The following is a 14,200-nucleotide window of genomic DNA, read 5'->3' on the forward strand; positions in this document are numbered from 1 at the left end:
TCTGGAAAACAGAAGCTGAGTCGGATTGGACCAAATTTTGCTTTCTGGAGACATGCGATGCTAGTGAGAGAGGAGTTGCAATTCTATTCATCCTGTACAATAGGCTTTTTGATCGTAAACAGTCCTCATTTTGCGGATGCTTAACAATTTTTCCTTTAAAATGTGGCCGGCCCTTATCTTGAAATTATTGTTCTTCTGACCTTCCCGTTCTGAGTAAATTGTTGGTCTGACTCTCCCCTCTTGTGGAAGTAGTTTCGATTTGTTGCAGTGCAGTAATCCTAAGATGTTGCATTCGAGTTCTATGTGCTCGTGCAGGTGCGTCTGCAATCGATGTACCAGTGTTATCATTCGGGATGGATGACTGTTGCTGGCAAAGCCCTGCGTTTAGTTATTAAAGCTTCTCTATGTTTATCTCTAGATTTTGATTTTGTGAAATAGCTGCTGTGTAACTGCTTTATGTCGGTTGGACAACAAGATTTACCCTGGCATTGCGAAAATGTTTCTCGATGCACTACCAAGTACCGAGCGATTTGGAGGCATCTCCCCGTGTTGGGAATAACGGATCCCTGAAAACCGGATTCGACACTAAATCGAACCCCTAAAACGAATGCGGAAGCGATGCCCGGGAAAACACGTATCACCGATCGTAAAGCACACCACGGATTCGAGCGTACCTTGTTAGCCACAGATTAAACACCAATGCTGAAGACTGAGGAAGAAATTCTGATCCGATGATATCAATTCGCCTTGAAAAGGGAAACAACGTGCCTTAAGCGTTTTGAGAGAAAGAAAGAGTGAGAAGTGTACGTTAGAATGGCCAAAGGGTGTCTTCTCTCTCTCTCTCCTCCCTTTTATACCTTCCCCCATCCACGGGCCCTATTCCCGTGGGCCAGGCCTTTTTAGGCCCAACTTGAGCGGACGGGCCTTAAGCCCACCTCATAAATCCATCATCTCCCACTCGCACATGGTGGTCCAAAACCAACATGGGCGGACAGGCCCTACTCATCCCCATAAGAGAAAAATCCATCATAGACTCTCACTTAACATGATGGGCCGAACAGAATCCTTTTTCCTCTCTTCAACATTCATACCGGTGAATAATCCGTGCGACCAGCATACTTTGAGAGCTCGTTGCTATACATCTGTTAGGAATATATAGCAGCTCATAATGGGCATCACATCCCGAGTAGATTTAGTATGCGTACCTAGATCGATCGATCACATTTATATCTCTCTTGATCTCTTTCAAACAATGATATATATATTGTATTCACAATTATGATTATCACAAAGACAATCATAATTGGTTAACCGATGAATACAAAACTATAATGTGATTCTCCAAAATCGATCTTCCTCTTTCCTTCAAACTCTCAATTTCAGTCCAGCTCGCTTTTCTAGAAATGCCCCATTAGATCGAATCAAACTCATGACCATTGGCAACATCCTAAGATAGCAAACACTAAATAAAATCTTGCGAATAAGTAAGAGTCATGAGGGGACAAAAAATTAAGGAACTCTTTTCCTCAAGAGTCTCACACGTCATAAAAGTTGAGATCAAACTTTTTGCCACTCTTATTGGTCGTTTCATGCATACGTAGTATGAAATACGTATTACGGTATTAACTCATTTCCCATGGAGCGTATGTCTACACTTTCAATACCGTACAGATGATAGTTTAGACATACCCAATGTCTAACTTGAGTTCACGTATCTACTCATTCACAAAATTCATCAGAACTCACATCTGGCATCTTAGACAGATAAAGTAAAATATGTGGGGTATTTGACTTTCGGACATAGTAAGTATTATATCCTCATCTTAACACTTAGTTAAGGCGACATACGTGTTTTAAGCTTGAGCTCTCGATTATCACCCAGATAATAAGCTTAAAAACAGTCTCATCTCTATTTTTCACATAGTAAATAGAGGCGATTACCCGTGTGAGTGGGCTAATCTTATATCTGTCCGACATACTTCTTCAACTTAAGATAATGCACTGAGCATTAAGATGCATAAAGATCAAACACAGATTCATAGGTATTAATGATGAAAAACACAAATTCATCAAATGTGAACACTTCAGGGAAATTACAATCCAATACATCAGACTCTACGCAATCCTAGAGATTTCATATGGCCACAAAACACATCTCTAGGTATTGGCTTTGTCATAGGATCTGCTACCATTCTATGCGTAGTATGTACTCTAAGTTCACATCTTTTCGTGCAATCATATCCTTGACAAAAGTATACTTGGTATCTATATGTTTGGTCTTGCCATGATATTTTGGATCTTTGGTGTACGCTTTTGCTGCTTGGCTATCATAATTAACCAACAATTAATCTGCAGCACTTCCAATAACACCTAAATGATCCAAAAATCTCTTAAGCCAAACATCTTCTTATACTGCTGCTGATAATGCCACGAACTCAATTCCCATCGTGGACAAGGCTATACACTTTTGTTTCTTACTGCTCCAACACATGGTGCCATTATTCGGTAAGAGAACAAACCTAGAGGTATATTTCCTTTTATTTAAATCTCCTCCCCAATCAACATCGAATAGCCTTAGAGTCGCGAGATCCTTTCCATAATAACTCAGCGTATAATCAGCAGTCCCCTTTAGATACCTTAGTATTCTTTTAACGGCTTTCCAACGTGCTTGACCTGGATTGGATTGGTATCTGCTCACCATTCCAACTACATAACATATGTCAGGTCTTGTACACATTATAGCATACATCAAGCTCCCAACAGCACTAGCATAAGGAACATGTTTCATTTGTTCCTTCTCTTGTGGAGTCCTTGGACACGCTATGGCTCAATCCTTCACCTTTTGCAATAGGAGTGTTTATGGGTTTACAATCCCATATCATTCATCTCAAAGTTGGAAGACAACCAACTTTTGACAAAGTATGAATAAACTCCATATTACTTCCGGCAATTAGTATATCATCAACATATAATGATATGATCACAAATTGATCCTTGGATATTTTGATATATATACAATGATCCTCATCTATCATTGTAAGGTCATATGCTATTATGGCATTATGAAATCGTATATACCATTGTCTTGACGACTGCTTAAGACCATATATCGACCCCCAAAGTCGACATACCTTTCTTCTTAGACTTTTACTATAAAACCAACAGGTTGTTCCATATTTATTTCTTCCTCTAATTCTCTATTGAGGAAAGCAGTCTTTACATCCATTTGATGTAACTCAAGATCCATACCAAACACTATTGCCACTATGCGAATCAAGGTAAATCTCACTACGGGAGAGAATGTTTCTACATAATCAATTCCTTCCTGATTATACCCCCTTCACCACAAGGCGAGCCTTATGCCTTTCTATCGAGCCATCAGCCTTTCGCTTTATTTTGAGAACCCACTTGTTCCCAATAGCTCTGCGTCCCTTTTGGAAGATCAACCAATTCCCAGACTTGGTTTGACTTCATTGACTCCATCTCCTCTTTCATTGCATAAATCCATTTTTCCTTACTAGGGCATTTAAGAGCCTCATTAATATTTCTTGGCTCATCCTCATCTTGCGGAGCAATCATAAAAGTTTCCCCTTCAATGTCAAGACGTCGACGGGGAATACTTTGGCAACTTTTTCGCCGTATGGGAGATTGTATACTTAGCACATCATTCCCAATTATGCTCCCACTCGTATTAGATAATGATGACATCGTCTCATCATATGGTTGTAATTGGGAATGAGTTGAATTCAATTCATCATTTCTCATATTACTCCCACTTGGACGAACTCCATTAATATCATTATCTTGATCCAAGGTTTCAAATAGGGAGTGATCTTCTCCTATTTCGCCCTTCTTAGGAAAATTCATCCACTAAGAATGTGACATCCCGTGATTCATATTCAGTTATACTCCCATTTTCCTGCTCACCTACGAACACATACCCTTTCGAGTGTTCGAAGTATCTCATTAAAATACTCTTCCTTTATTTGGGACTCAATTTCCCAAACTTGTGAGAGGATTCATGAGTATAGGCAGCATAACCCCATGACTTAAGTAAACTTAAGTCCGGTTTTCTACCTGTCCATGACTCATATGGAGTGGAACTAACTGATTTGGAAGGCACCCGGTTAAGTATATAGGCAGCAGTTAACAACGCATCACTCCAAAAAGTAATATGTAAGTTAGCATGCGCCATCATGGGCCTAACCATTTCCAGTAGGGTTCTGTTTCTTCTCTCTGCAACACCATTTTGTTGAGGAGTATATGGAATAGACAACTGTATTTCTATTCCTTTTCACCACATAATTTTCTGAACTCATCAGATAAATATTCTCGACCTCGATCGGATCTTAATGCTTTTATTTTCTTGTCTAATTGATTTTCTACCAAGTTCATAAACCTTTTGAAAACAACTTATTGCTTCAGATTTATGAGAAATCAAATAGACATATCTGAATCGAGTATAATCATCTATAAAAGTGATGAAATAAACAGCCCCATGCCTTCCTCTCACATTCATTGAACCACAGACATCAGAATGAATTAAATGCGGAGGAAATTCAGCTCTTTTACCTTTTCCAAATGGTTTCCTTGTCGTTTTCCCTTCTAGGCAATGCTTACATATGAGCAAATCGACTTTTTCAATATTGCCCAACAAGCCCTCTTTGGCTAGTCTTTTCATATGTTGTTGGCCCATATGACCAAGTCTAGCATGCCACCATATTCACATCATTATCATATAAAGTAGAAGACATGAAACAAGGGAATAACATATTGACATCACCACAGTCAACATTTAGTACAATAAAACCATCCAGAAAGTGACCAAAATCATAGTAGTTTGTATCCAAATACAAATCTACACATCTATTATGGATGTTCATACTAAAACCAAGCTTAACCAACATCAAAACAGACACTTAAATTTCGACAAATCTCTGGAGCATATAGGACATCATGTAGGAACAAGGTGCGTCCACCACGCATATTCAATTGGCAGGTGCCAATCCCTTTAACTTCAACTTTGAAATTATTTCCCACATAGATCCACATAGTTCCAGTTGGTATTGTCGGAATTTCACGAAGGATCCTCTATCCTTCCTTACATGGTCTGTCGTTCCTAAATCTACAGTCCACAAAGGATTGGATTCGGCCAATAATGCAGAACTTGACACATAAGCAAAGTTCTCAAATGTGCAAGAGGTGTTTATCTTTTTTTTTTTTTGGCTCACAACAGTTACGAGCATAATGACCTCTCTTGTCACAATTGTAACACCTCACCCTTGACATTTTCTTTACTTGAAGACATTTTCCTCTCTTGTGTTGGTTAACTCTTGATTTCTTGCAATAAGGACTTGATCCTTTGTATTCCCACATATTGAACGAATCAATACGCTTGCGCTTAGAGCACAAAGCCCTTTATGAGCTAGAACCAGCATTACAAATATCTATTTTCTGCTCAAATGCTGTTAGTCGGTCCTCAGCTAGCTCAAAGTGGCGCACATCATTTATAAGATCTTCCATAACATGGTCAAGAGCTTCTAGTGCTTCTTGCTTTTTCAGCACATATTGAATCTTAGTACTCAATATTCCACAATTGTTGCCGTTCATATCAGCAATTACGTTCTTAGTTGCTGAAACTATCGATCTGAACACATCAGACATACATGCACGAATTAATAATGCCTATCATTTATGCATCCACTTTTACATAGACCCATCATATTAATGAATAATTTTAAGTAAGGCTTCAGAATCAAAAGTTCACTACTTTTCCAATCATCCTCCAAAAATCCTAACTTAAAACTATCATTAATATGATTGTCATATGCAAAATCAATTATATGAAGTTACAAAAATTTCTATAACTACCCACAGCTAACTACCCACAGCAATCAGCAGTAACAAAAAGCAAATATTATCTAACATCCAATAGAATAACAGTGCTTTCACATAATACAACTATACATTACACTAAGCAATATATACAAAGAAAAATATCAACATGGAAAGAGATATTTACATTCATAAAAAATCTCACAATTAATCTAAGAAATAATTAGGGAATGTCCCTTCTAATCTATTAGTCAAAACATCTGAGAAAATCAAGGCACATTTGCCAACCATGGAAAAACTTTTGGAGAGCTTTCATGTCGCCACCAAGGCGCATTTACTCTGCGCCATGTGGCGCTCAATCTAAGGGTTGAAGTTTTGGCCAATTCAATCCTATAGTACTCTCTTACAAAAGCATCCACTAGATTCCTATAATCCGGGACCACGTTGACCTCCCATAGCCGATCTAACACTGCTTGCCATTCAGGTGGAAGAGTGTTCATCAAAGCCGGCACCTTCTCAAAGTTCGGCATAAGATAACCATTCCAGATGATTTCTGTATCATCGATTGACCTTGACCATGTGTGATACTAAATCACCATCAAGCCACCGATAATCAGCTAACTCTTTCATCAGCCTTTTCAGTCTAGCTCTTTCTTCGTCCGTTCTTGGGATTGCGGTATCCGTGCATAACGCATCATAGTTCTATGCAAATGCGAATTAAAATGGATCACTTATAATCCATAATAAACAAATGGAAAATACATAATTTTCCATGATTCATGCAACAAATGCAGAATGAAAAATGGATTACCTACAACCCACACAGACATAATTGAAAAAGAAACAAATTCTTTTTTTTTTTTTTTTTTGGGTCAATGGTCAAAGTCAACGGTCGTCGGTCAACGGTCAACGGTCGGTCAACGGTCAAGTTGTTGGGCCGGTCGGACCGGTCGGGCCGTCGGGCCGGTCGGGTCGGTTCGCTCGAACCGCCCGCACGTGCCACGCGCGTGCGCGGGCTGACGTCACGCGGCGTCATCCAAAGGCCACGTGCCACGCGCGTCTGCGGCGCGCCCGGTCGGGTCGGGCCGGGTTGTCGGTCGGGTCGCCGGCCGGTGAACGCCCGGCCAGCGCGTCACCCGACGATTACGACCGTTGGGTGACGTCATGCATGACGTCGCACGCGTCGGTCCGTCGACCGTGCGTGCCGGTTCGCCGGCCGCCGGCGCCGATGCGTCGGTTCGCTGCCGGCGCGTGTGATGCACACGCTGGCCGAAGCCAACGCTTCGGGCGCGTGGCGCCCACGCGCAGCGGCTTGTGGCCGCTCGTGTGGGCGTGTGCGGCGTTCCGGCGATGCACAACATGTCGCCGGACTCGTCTCAACAACCTCTTTCACCCGGTTCTTTCGAGAATTCAATTTCGACTTACGAAAACTCAGAAAAATGGCCGAACATCGCTCGGGTGTCGGGATTTTCGCCCCGATCCGTACGGCCGAAGGTTTTCGCGAAAAAATCAATGAAAAAACGTCAAATAGTCGGGAAAAACGTGAACTAGGGCTCGATACCAATGTTGGGAATAACGGATCCCGAAAACCGGATTCGACACTAAATCGAACCCTAAAACGAATGCGGAAGCGATGCCCGGGAAAACACGTATCACCGATCGTAAAGCACACCAGACTGTTTCTTGTTTTGATGTCAGGTTTTTTTTGAGAGAAAGAAAGAGTGAGAAGCGTACTTGAAATACTAGGCCAAATTACTGCTTGCTGCTGATTATATCAAGGGAAATTTGTCATGAAAATCGACATATGGATGTTAAAGAGGGTCAAAAGAGTTATCTATATGGCGATAGAGTTTCAGACTACCGTGTCAGTGTTCATGATTGTGTCCATGGGATGATAATGTGTTTCTGAGACTTATATTTTGTCCATAAATTCGGAAAAAAATGTCAGCTATAAAGAAATCAACAATTCTTTGATGCCAAAAAAAAAAAAAAAAAAAGTCGAGTCAATTTCAATGTAGGAACAATGTTTTTTTTCTTTATTTTTTTTTTCACTCGGCTAGAACCAATGCAAGAACAGTGGTTGTTATGAAGAGACGTCGCATTTCATTGTATGAAGTGATGAAGCGTTTCTCTTCCGGAAGGATCTGGAACTGGCATGAAAGTTGAAAGTTCAAAGCGGGACTAAGAAAACATCCCGAAGGAAAATAACCAATCGGATTAGACGATCCTTGATAGGCAAGGACCGTGGGTCCCGCACCACTTTTTAATTATTTTCGATGGCTTTTACGTCTTAATTCATCCATTCTTTTAATCCTTTTCCATATGAACATGTGGTAATTCCCCCATCCTCTCCCCCCACCACAAAAAAAAAAAGAAAAAGAAAAAGAAAAAAAGGGAAGGGAAACTTTAATCGGTCAGGGCATGTACATTCAGTAAATTTCCACCCATAGAATGACTAATATTATCTACAAATCTTATTCAGAAGTTGTCATGTATATGAATTTGCTAATACTTTGCTCGAGTACACTCAGTATTGACCTAAATTTATAATAGAAAAAATTATTAAAAAAATCCTGAATTATTAGATTGCGGTCAATTTAGTCCTAAACTTTTTAATTGTACCATTTTAGTTATATATATATTTTTAAAGATCTTGCCAAGTTAGTCTTAGATCTTGTTCTTCCGACTAACTTTGATAAAAAATAGTCAATGTAGCAATTTAGTTAATACTGATCGTCTTACGTGGTGCAATCGATGTTGACATGAATGATGTTTTAATAAATTTTCTGACTTTGTATAATTATTATTGATTATTTTCTTTTTCTTCAGCATGTTGGTGGGGCCATGGGCCCCTGGTGAGGGTCGATGACCCCTGTCGCTCCCTGCGCATGGGTTGTGAAGCCCTCATCAACTATAGGGAGGGCTTGGGAGCCTATGCCAGATTTGTTGAGGTGAGGGTGTGGTGGCTACAACGAGGGCAGGCGAGGGTTGCAATGCCCTCCCTAAGCATCGCGAGGGCTATGTCCCTCGTTCGTGGCTGATAAGGATTTTGAGGCCCTCGCCTAGGGGCAAGTAGGGTTCACCGGCCCTTGGCCAGTGGCCAACGGCACCATTGACACAATGAAGGAAAAAAGGAAAATAAAACACATATAGTAGAAAAAAATAAAACTAATAAAAAACTTAGATTTTTTTGAAAAAATATTATTCATGTTAGCACTAGCTGCATCACGTAGGATGGTTGTTATTGATTGAATCATAAATCCAATGACTTTTGGTCAAAATTAACCAGTAGAAAATTGGCTTATGATACGAGATAGGGAAAACGAAAATAGAATTTGTGGCAAGTATGCTATCCTACACATACGGTTCTTCCATGGCCTCAAAATAGGAACTACCTATTACCCACCAAATTCCTCTTCATTTTTTGATTCATATCATAGAGAATTTTAGGGTAGCAGAATTTCGATGCATATGTTTCACATTTTGACAAGTGCAGAGCATACTACTAGAATTAATTAGAACATTCCTAGTTTTTAAGAATTGTTAGTTAAAAATTTTAATACTAAAATGGGACAATTGAAAGGTTTATGATTAAATTGAGTACTGTATAATAAGTTTAAGACTAAATTGACACGATTGAAAGGTTTAAGATTGGATTGATCGCTGTATAGTAGTTTAGGATTTTTTAAACAATTTTTCAGATCTTTATTTTTTTTGTTATAAATGATTCATTATGGTACTTTAAGAGTTGATTGTGTCCAAGTACATAACAACGAGAGATAGCCGAGCTCAGTTGTGTTGGCTTGTGACCCAAGTGGGGGCAACAATGTGGTGGAACATGAGTTTAGATCTTGCGGGCCGGACTCGTTGTGACAATATTTTGGCCCACCCATTCCAAGCCGAGAGTTGTTCCATGCGGTTCGAGCGAAGGCTTGGGCCTTGCGGGTCCTAGAGTGGAGGTGTTTGCGTGAGGCTGGCTTCACAGAGCAGCGAAAACCTCCCGTTCCCGACAGTGGGAGGATAATGGGCTGGTGCCACTCGGGCCCATCATGACCCAATGGGCTGAGTCTACTGAACCACCACTTTTTATTTTTTAGGACCTGGGCAAGTTCTTAAAAGGTTAAAGGAGGAAACATGCGAGAAATCTATCTTGGGGTGGGAGATCCCGTGCTGTCTTCTGTATTCCCTCTTTGTTGGGAAGAGAGAGAGAGAATTTAAGGACCTCACAATAAAAACGTAGACTCCATATCAAGGTGAGCTTGCATTAACTATCGCCAGGCAGGTTGATATAGTAGTCATTTGCGTTTGAGATAAGTAAGGTGGTTGAAAGATCTACTTGCAAGGTCTAGCACTTTGCAAGGTCTAGCACGCTTTACGGTGCTGCAAAAAACTGCAGGCTAGCCTTGTACCCCGGTTGCTTGCAGCGCCGTCGTTGGAAAATGAAGAAGGTCAGAGGACCTAGAAGCACCGGAAAGGAGGAAGCGACCACCGGCAGAACTAATAATAATAATTATTATTGTTATGTTTCTTGTGCATGCGACACCTAAGCCATGACCTAATCGGCTCGGGCATAGAGACTAGAGTTGGACCTGAGAGTGACGCGAGCGATTAAAATATCGAGCAGCCTCTTCAGCCACCGCGCAAAGCATGAAAGTCCTGAGAGTGACGCGAGCGATGACGATATCGGGCAGCCTCTGAGCCCGCCTCGCAGAGTATGAAAGTCCCGAGAGTGACGCAAGCGATGACAATATTGGACAGCCTCTTCACGCATCGCCCAAAGTATAAAAGTTTCCCTTTCCCTCTATACAAGTGGCACCCTGCGTTAGCCCGATCACGCCACAGGAAAGCATTCTTCATTTCAGTTCAAATTACCAAAAGCTTCAGCTTGTAGTGACAATTCCAATGGCGGAGGAAGTGATTTTGTTGGACTTTTGGCCGAGCCTGTACGGGATGAGGGTCAGGATTGCCCTGAGAGAGAAAGGCGTGGAGTTCGATATGAGGGAGGAGGATCTGAGCAACAAGAGCCCCCTCCTCTTGAAGATGAACCCGGTCCACAAGAAGATACCTATCCTCGTCCACAATGGCAAGCCCGTTTGCGAGTCCCTCCTCATCGTCCAGTACATCGACGAGAGCTGGGTTCGCGAGTCTCCTCTCTTGCCTTCGGATCCTTACGAGCGTGCCCGGGCCGGGTTCTGGGCCGATTACGTGGACAAGAAGGTGAGACAACAACTCCTTTATCTTTCCAACATTTCCCTATCCCTTAACCGCGCTTAACATCATGACACGAAATGACCGTGCAGCTAAATCCGGCGATGCGAACGATGTGGCTGTCGACAGGGGAGGCCCAAGAGGCGGGGAAGAGGGATTTCATTGAGTGCCTGAAGGTGTTGGAGGGAGAGCTCGGGGACAAGGCCTACTTTGGCGTGGAGAGGTTCGGGTACGTGGATGTGTCGCTGATACCGTTCTATAGCTGGTTCTATGCGTTGGACTTTGGCGTCGTGGAGGAGTGCCCCAAGCTGGTGGCATGGGCCAAGCGGTGCATGCAGAGGGAGAGCGTGGCCAAGTCGTTGCCCGACCAGCACAAGCTCCGTGACTTCCTCTTGGTGCGCCAGAAGAAGCTTCAGGCCAAATAAATAACTCTCTTGAGCTGATCATTGCTCATTTCATCACTCTTTCGTTCAATAACCCCTTTTTAATGGATGAGGCTGAACTCTTTTGTACTTCTATGATTTCCCTTTAGTACTCTACTGTGGCTCTGGATCAGCTAAATAACTATATACACTATCGCATGAATTCTGGTTTACTACTATGTTTTGTGTTATCCACGCCGTGTATGTCAAGTGAGCGATGGAGATCAATCAATTCCATCATCAACTACTTGTAGTCTTGCGAGAGAATGTCTCCTCTTTCAAAATGTCTTTAAAAACAAATATTCTAAAAGACAAAAGAATCTATTTATCACATGTCGAGCGTTCACTCGACGAATGAATTTCACTCAACTTTACTAAGCCGCCTCCCCATGAATTGCTAAAAATATGCCATGCTTTACTTATCTCTCTTGCGTGAACGTGCGAAGACACTCCACGTATTTAAGACACATACAATGAACGTCTATGAGGAAAGCTAAAGTAAAGCGAACACTGGAGGAGGTCATGATGATGATGATTAAGATAACGAGGAATTCGCATTGAAACTTGAAGGACCTCTTTCTTCTTCGACGGTCGTCGCCGAAACAATCGTCAATGGGCGCTTTGTATCTCGGCCATCTAATTACGACTGCCCAATTACGCAGAGTCAAAACTTACTGTAACGATCGAGTTGAAGACAAACTCCGAGAGAATACATGATTATAAACTCGGAGGCCTCGGGATCCAGAGAAGCTTGAGAAACACAAGAACCTTGACCTGAACCTTCCCTTCCACTATAATTACTACCTCAGCAGGACATGCGCTGTCATGCCTTACTTCAGGGCAACGTAGTATTCTCCTAGTACTCCAGGACGAAGAGAAGTAAACAGGATCTAGCGAAAGCAGAAGCACAGTCCTCTACTCTACGCCCATCGCTCCTTCAGCTCCAAGACCACGCCGTACACCTTCCGAGGGTCAGGAAGAGATTTGGACAGACTCTCCTTCTGCATGCACCTATTGCCCCACGCAACGAGCTTGGGACACTCCACTTCGATGCTGAAGCTCGGAAACATCTCGTAAGAGTATAACCAGCAGCAGAAGCCGATGAACAATTTGTCCAAGAAACCAAACTTCTTGGCGCCGAAGAAAGGCTCATCTCCGAGCTCGTTTTCTATTCAGTTTCAGGCTTTCAAAGAATTCGTTCTTTAAATCACTTAAACACGACCTTTATCATCAGGAATTTCAATCTTGATGTAACGACAATCCATATACTTTCAGTCACCAAGCCGACTTCTTCAATAGGATACATGGGTAACGATATGGGTAAGGTATATAGTTGAGAATGCCCCTTTCTCCTTAGATGGAGAAAGAAGAAGACCCACCGAGAGGGGGGCGCCCTGGGCCATCTTTCTTTGAGTCACTCACTCCGGGGAGATCTTCTCCTGATTCGAATTGATTCTATCTTTACTGTCCTGAGAAAGAAAAGCTAGCCTTTTCACATAGAATTTTCCTATAATGAGCAAGAAAAGGAAGTATACAAAGAGTGTTGAGGTGTGGGTGTGACATAAGAGCAAGGAAATTTTGCCTGCTTTGATTAGGCTTTATTCCTGAGCACTCTTTTTAAATGCTCTGGTGGAGCTAGAGATCTCAATTCTGTCAAAGAAATGTTAAGAAATAGACTTATTATACATCGACTAGGTCAAAAGGGTAGAATGAGATCCGAAGCAGTGGCTGCTATAAGAATGGAATATTCCATAGCATTTGCTTCGGAAATAATTTGAACTGATTATGCCATAGTTGAGCTTGTCTGTCCAATTGCTACAGAAAGGGCCCTAAACTAAAGCCTTTGATTGCTCCTCAAGGGGAAGGTACATAGGCTAGCTTTGAAACATAGTCCTATGAGTCTAGAATACAATCAAGATATAGAACAACATCCCCATATGCAGAGACATAAGCCGATGAAGAAGATGCTACTGGAGAAGAAAAGAATAAATGAGCCTGTGACTGTTGCCTTCCTCAAGCAACATAGCATTTTTTATTTTTTATTTTTCTAAATCCAAAGGATGAAGAATTCTTCGGTTCGCAATGGACTTCTTCTATTCTATTGGAAAGACTTCAACTGAAAATCGAACATTTCTATTTTTTCATTTCTGCCAAATGTTTATTATTGATGTTAATAGTTTAGCAGGAGAACTTGTTTTATTAGAACTAATATTTTGATTTTGAGGTTGAGGTGAGAAATGGCTTGATGAACCCTTCCCTTTGCCACGCACTGGCCCCATTCACTTGCTTCTCAGTCTTTTTTTTTTTTTTTTTGAGCAAGAATCACAGCGTTACCTTACCTTCACCATGATACAGACTCCAAGTTGAAAGGAAAATGAGCTTTGCTCCTTTGGGTGCTAGGTGCTTCCGTGGTTCGCAAGAAGGGTCTTCTGTGTCCCTTTCTATACTTCGTTTCGAAAAGGCAAAGACTCTAACTATCGAGATAAGTACACTATCAGTGTCAAAAGTTGTGTATGGCACTTACTTTGGTGCCAAAGGTTTTTGTTAGATCACTTAAGTACCAAAAAATTTGAAAAACGATCATTTTAGTGCCAACTTCGATCAGATTGACCGGAAATCCAACGTGGCATTTTTTTATTATTAATTTTTTAAGTTGAGGCGGCTTGGCGGAGAGTACAGTTAGCATCTAAATCACAAAACAACGTTGTTTGGCTTATTTCCCCCAATTCAAAACC

The 14,200-nt window shown here is 41.5% G+C and overlaps 1 protein-coding gene across 1 annotated transcript; it reads left to right on the forward strand.

Annotated features, from left to right (window-relative positions):
- The first annotated feature begins 10,639 nt into the window (after positions 1-10,639).
- LOC104430041 (probable glutathione S-transferase) lies at positions 10,640-11,644 on the forward strand. The gene is made up of 2 exons (XM_010042818.3): positions 10,640-11,052; positions 11,136-11,644. The coding sequence occupies exons 1-2, from the start codon at positions 10,738-10,740 to the stop codon at positions 11,466-11,468; spliced, it is 648 nt and encodes a 215-aa protein (XP_010041120.2). The 5' UTR covers positions 10,640-10,737; the 3' UTR covers positions 11,469-11,644.
- The last annotated feature ends 2,556 nt before the right edge of the window (positions 11,645-14,200 follow it).

Source organism: Eucalyptus grandis, chromosome 6, assembly GCF_016545825.1.
Source record: "Eucalyptus grandis isolate ANBG69807.140 chromosome 6, ASM1654582v1, whole genome shotgun sequence".
In the NCBI taxonomy this organism is placed as follows: Eukaryota; Viridiplantae; Streptophyta; class Magnoliopsida; order Myrtales; family Myrtaceae; genus Eucalyptus; species Eucalyptus grandis.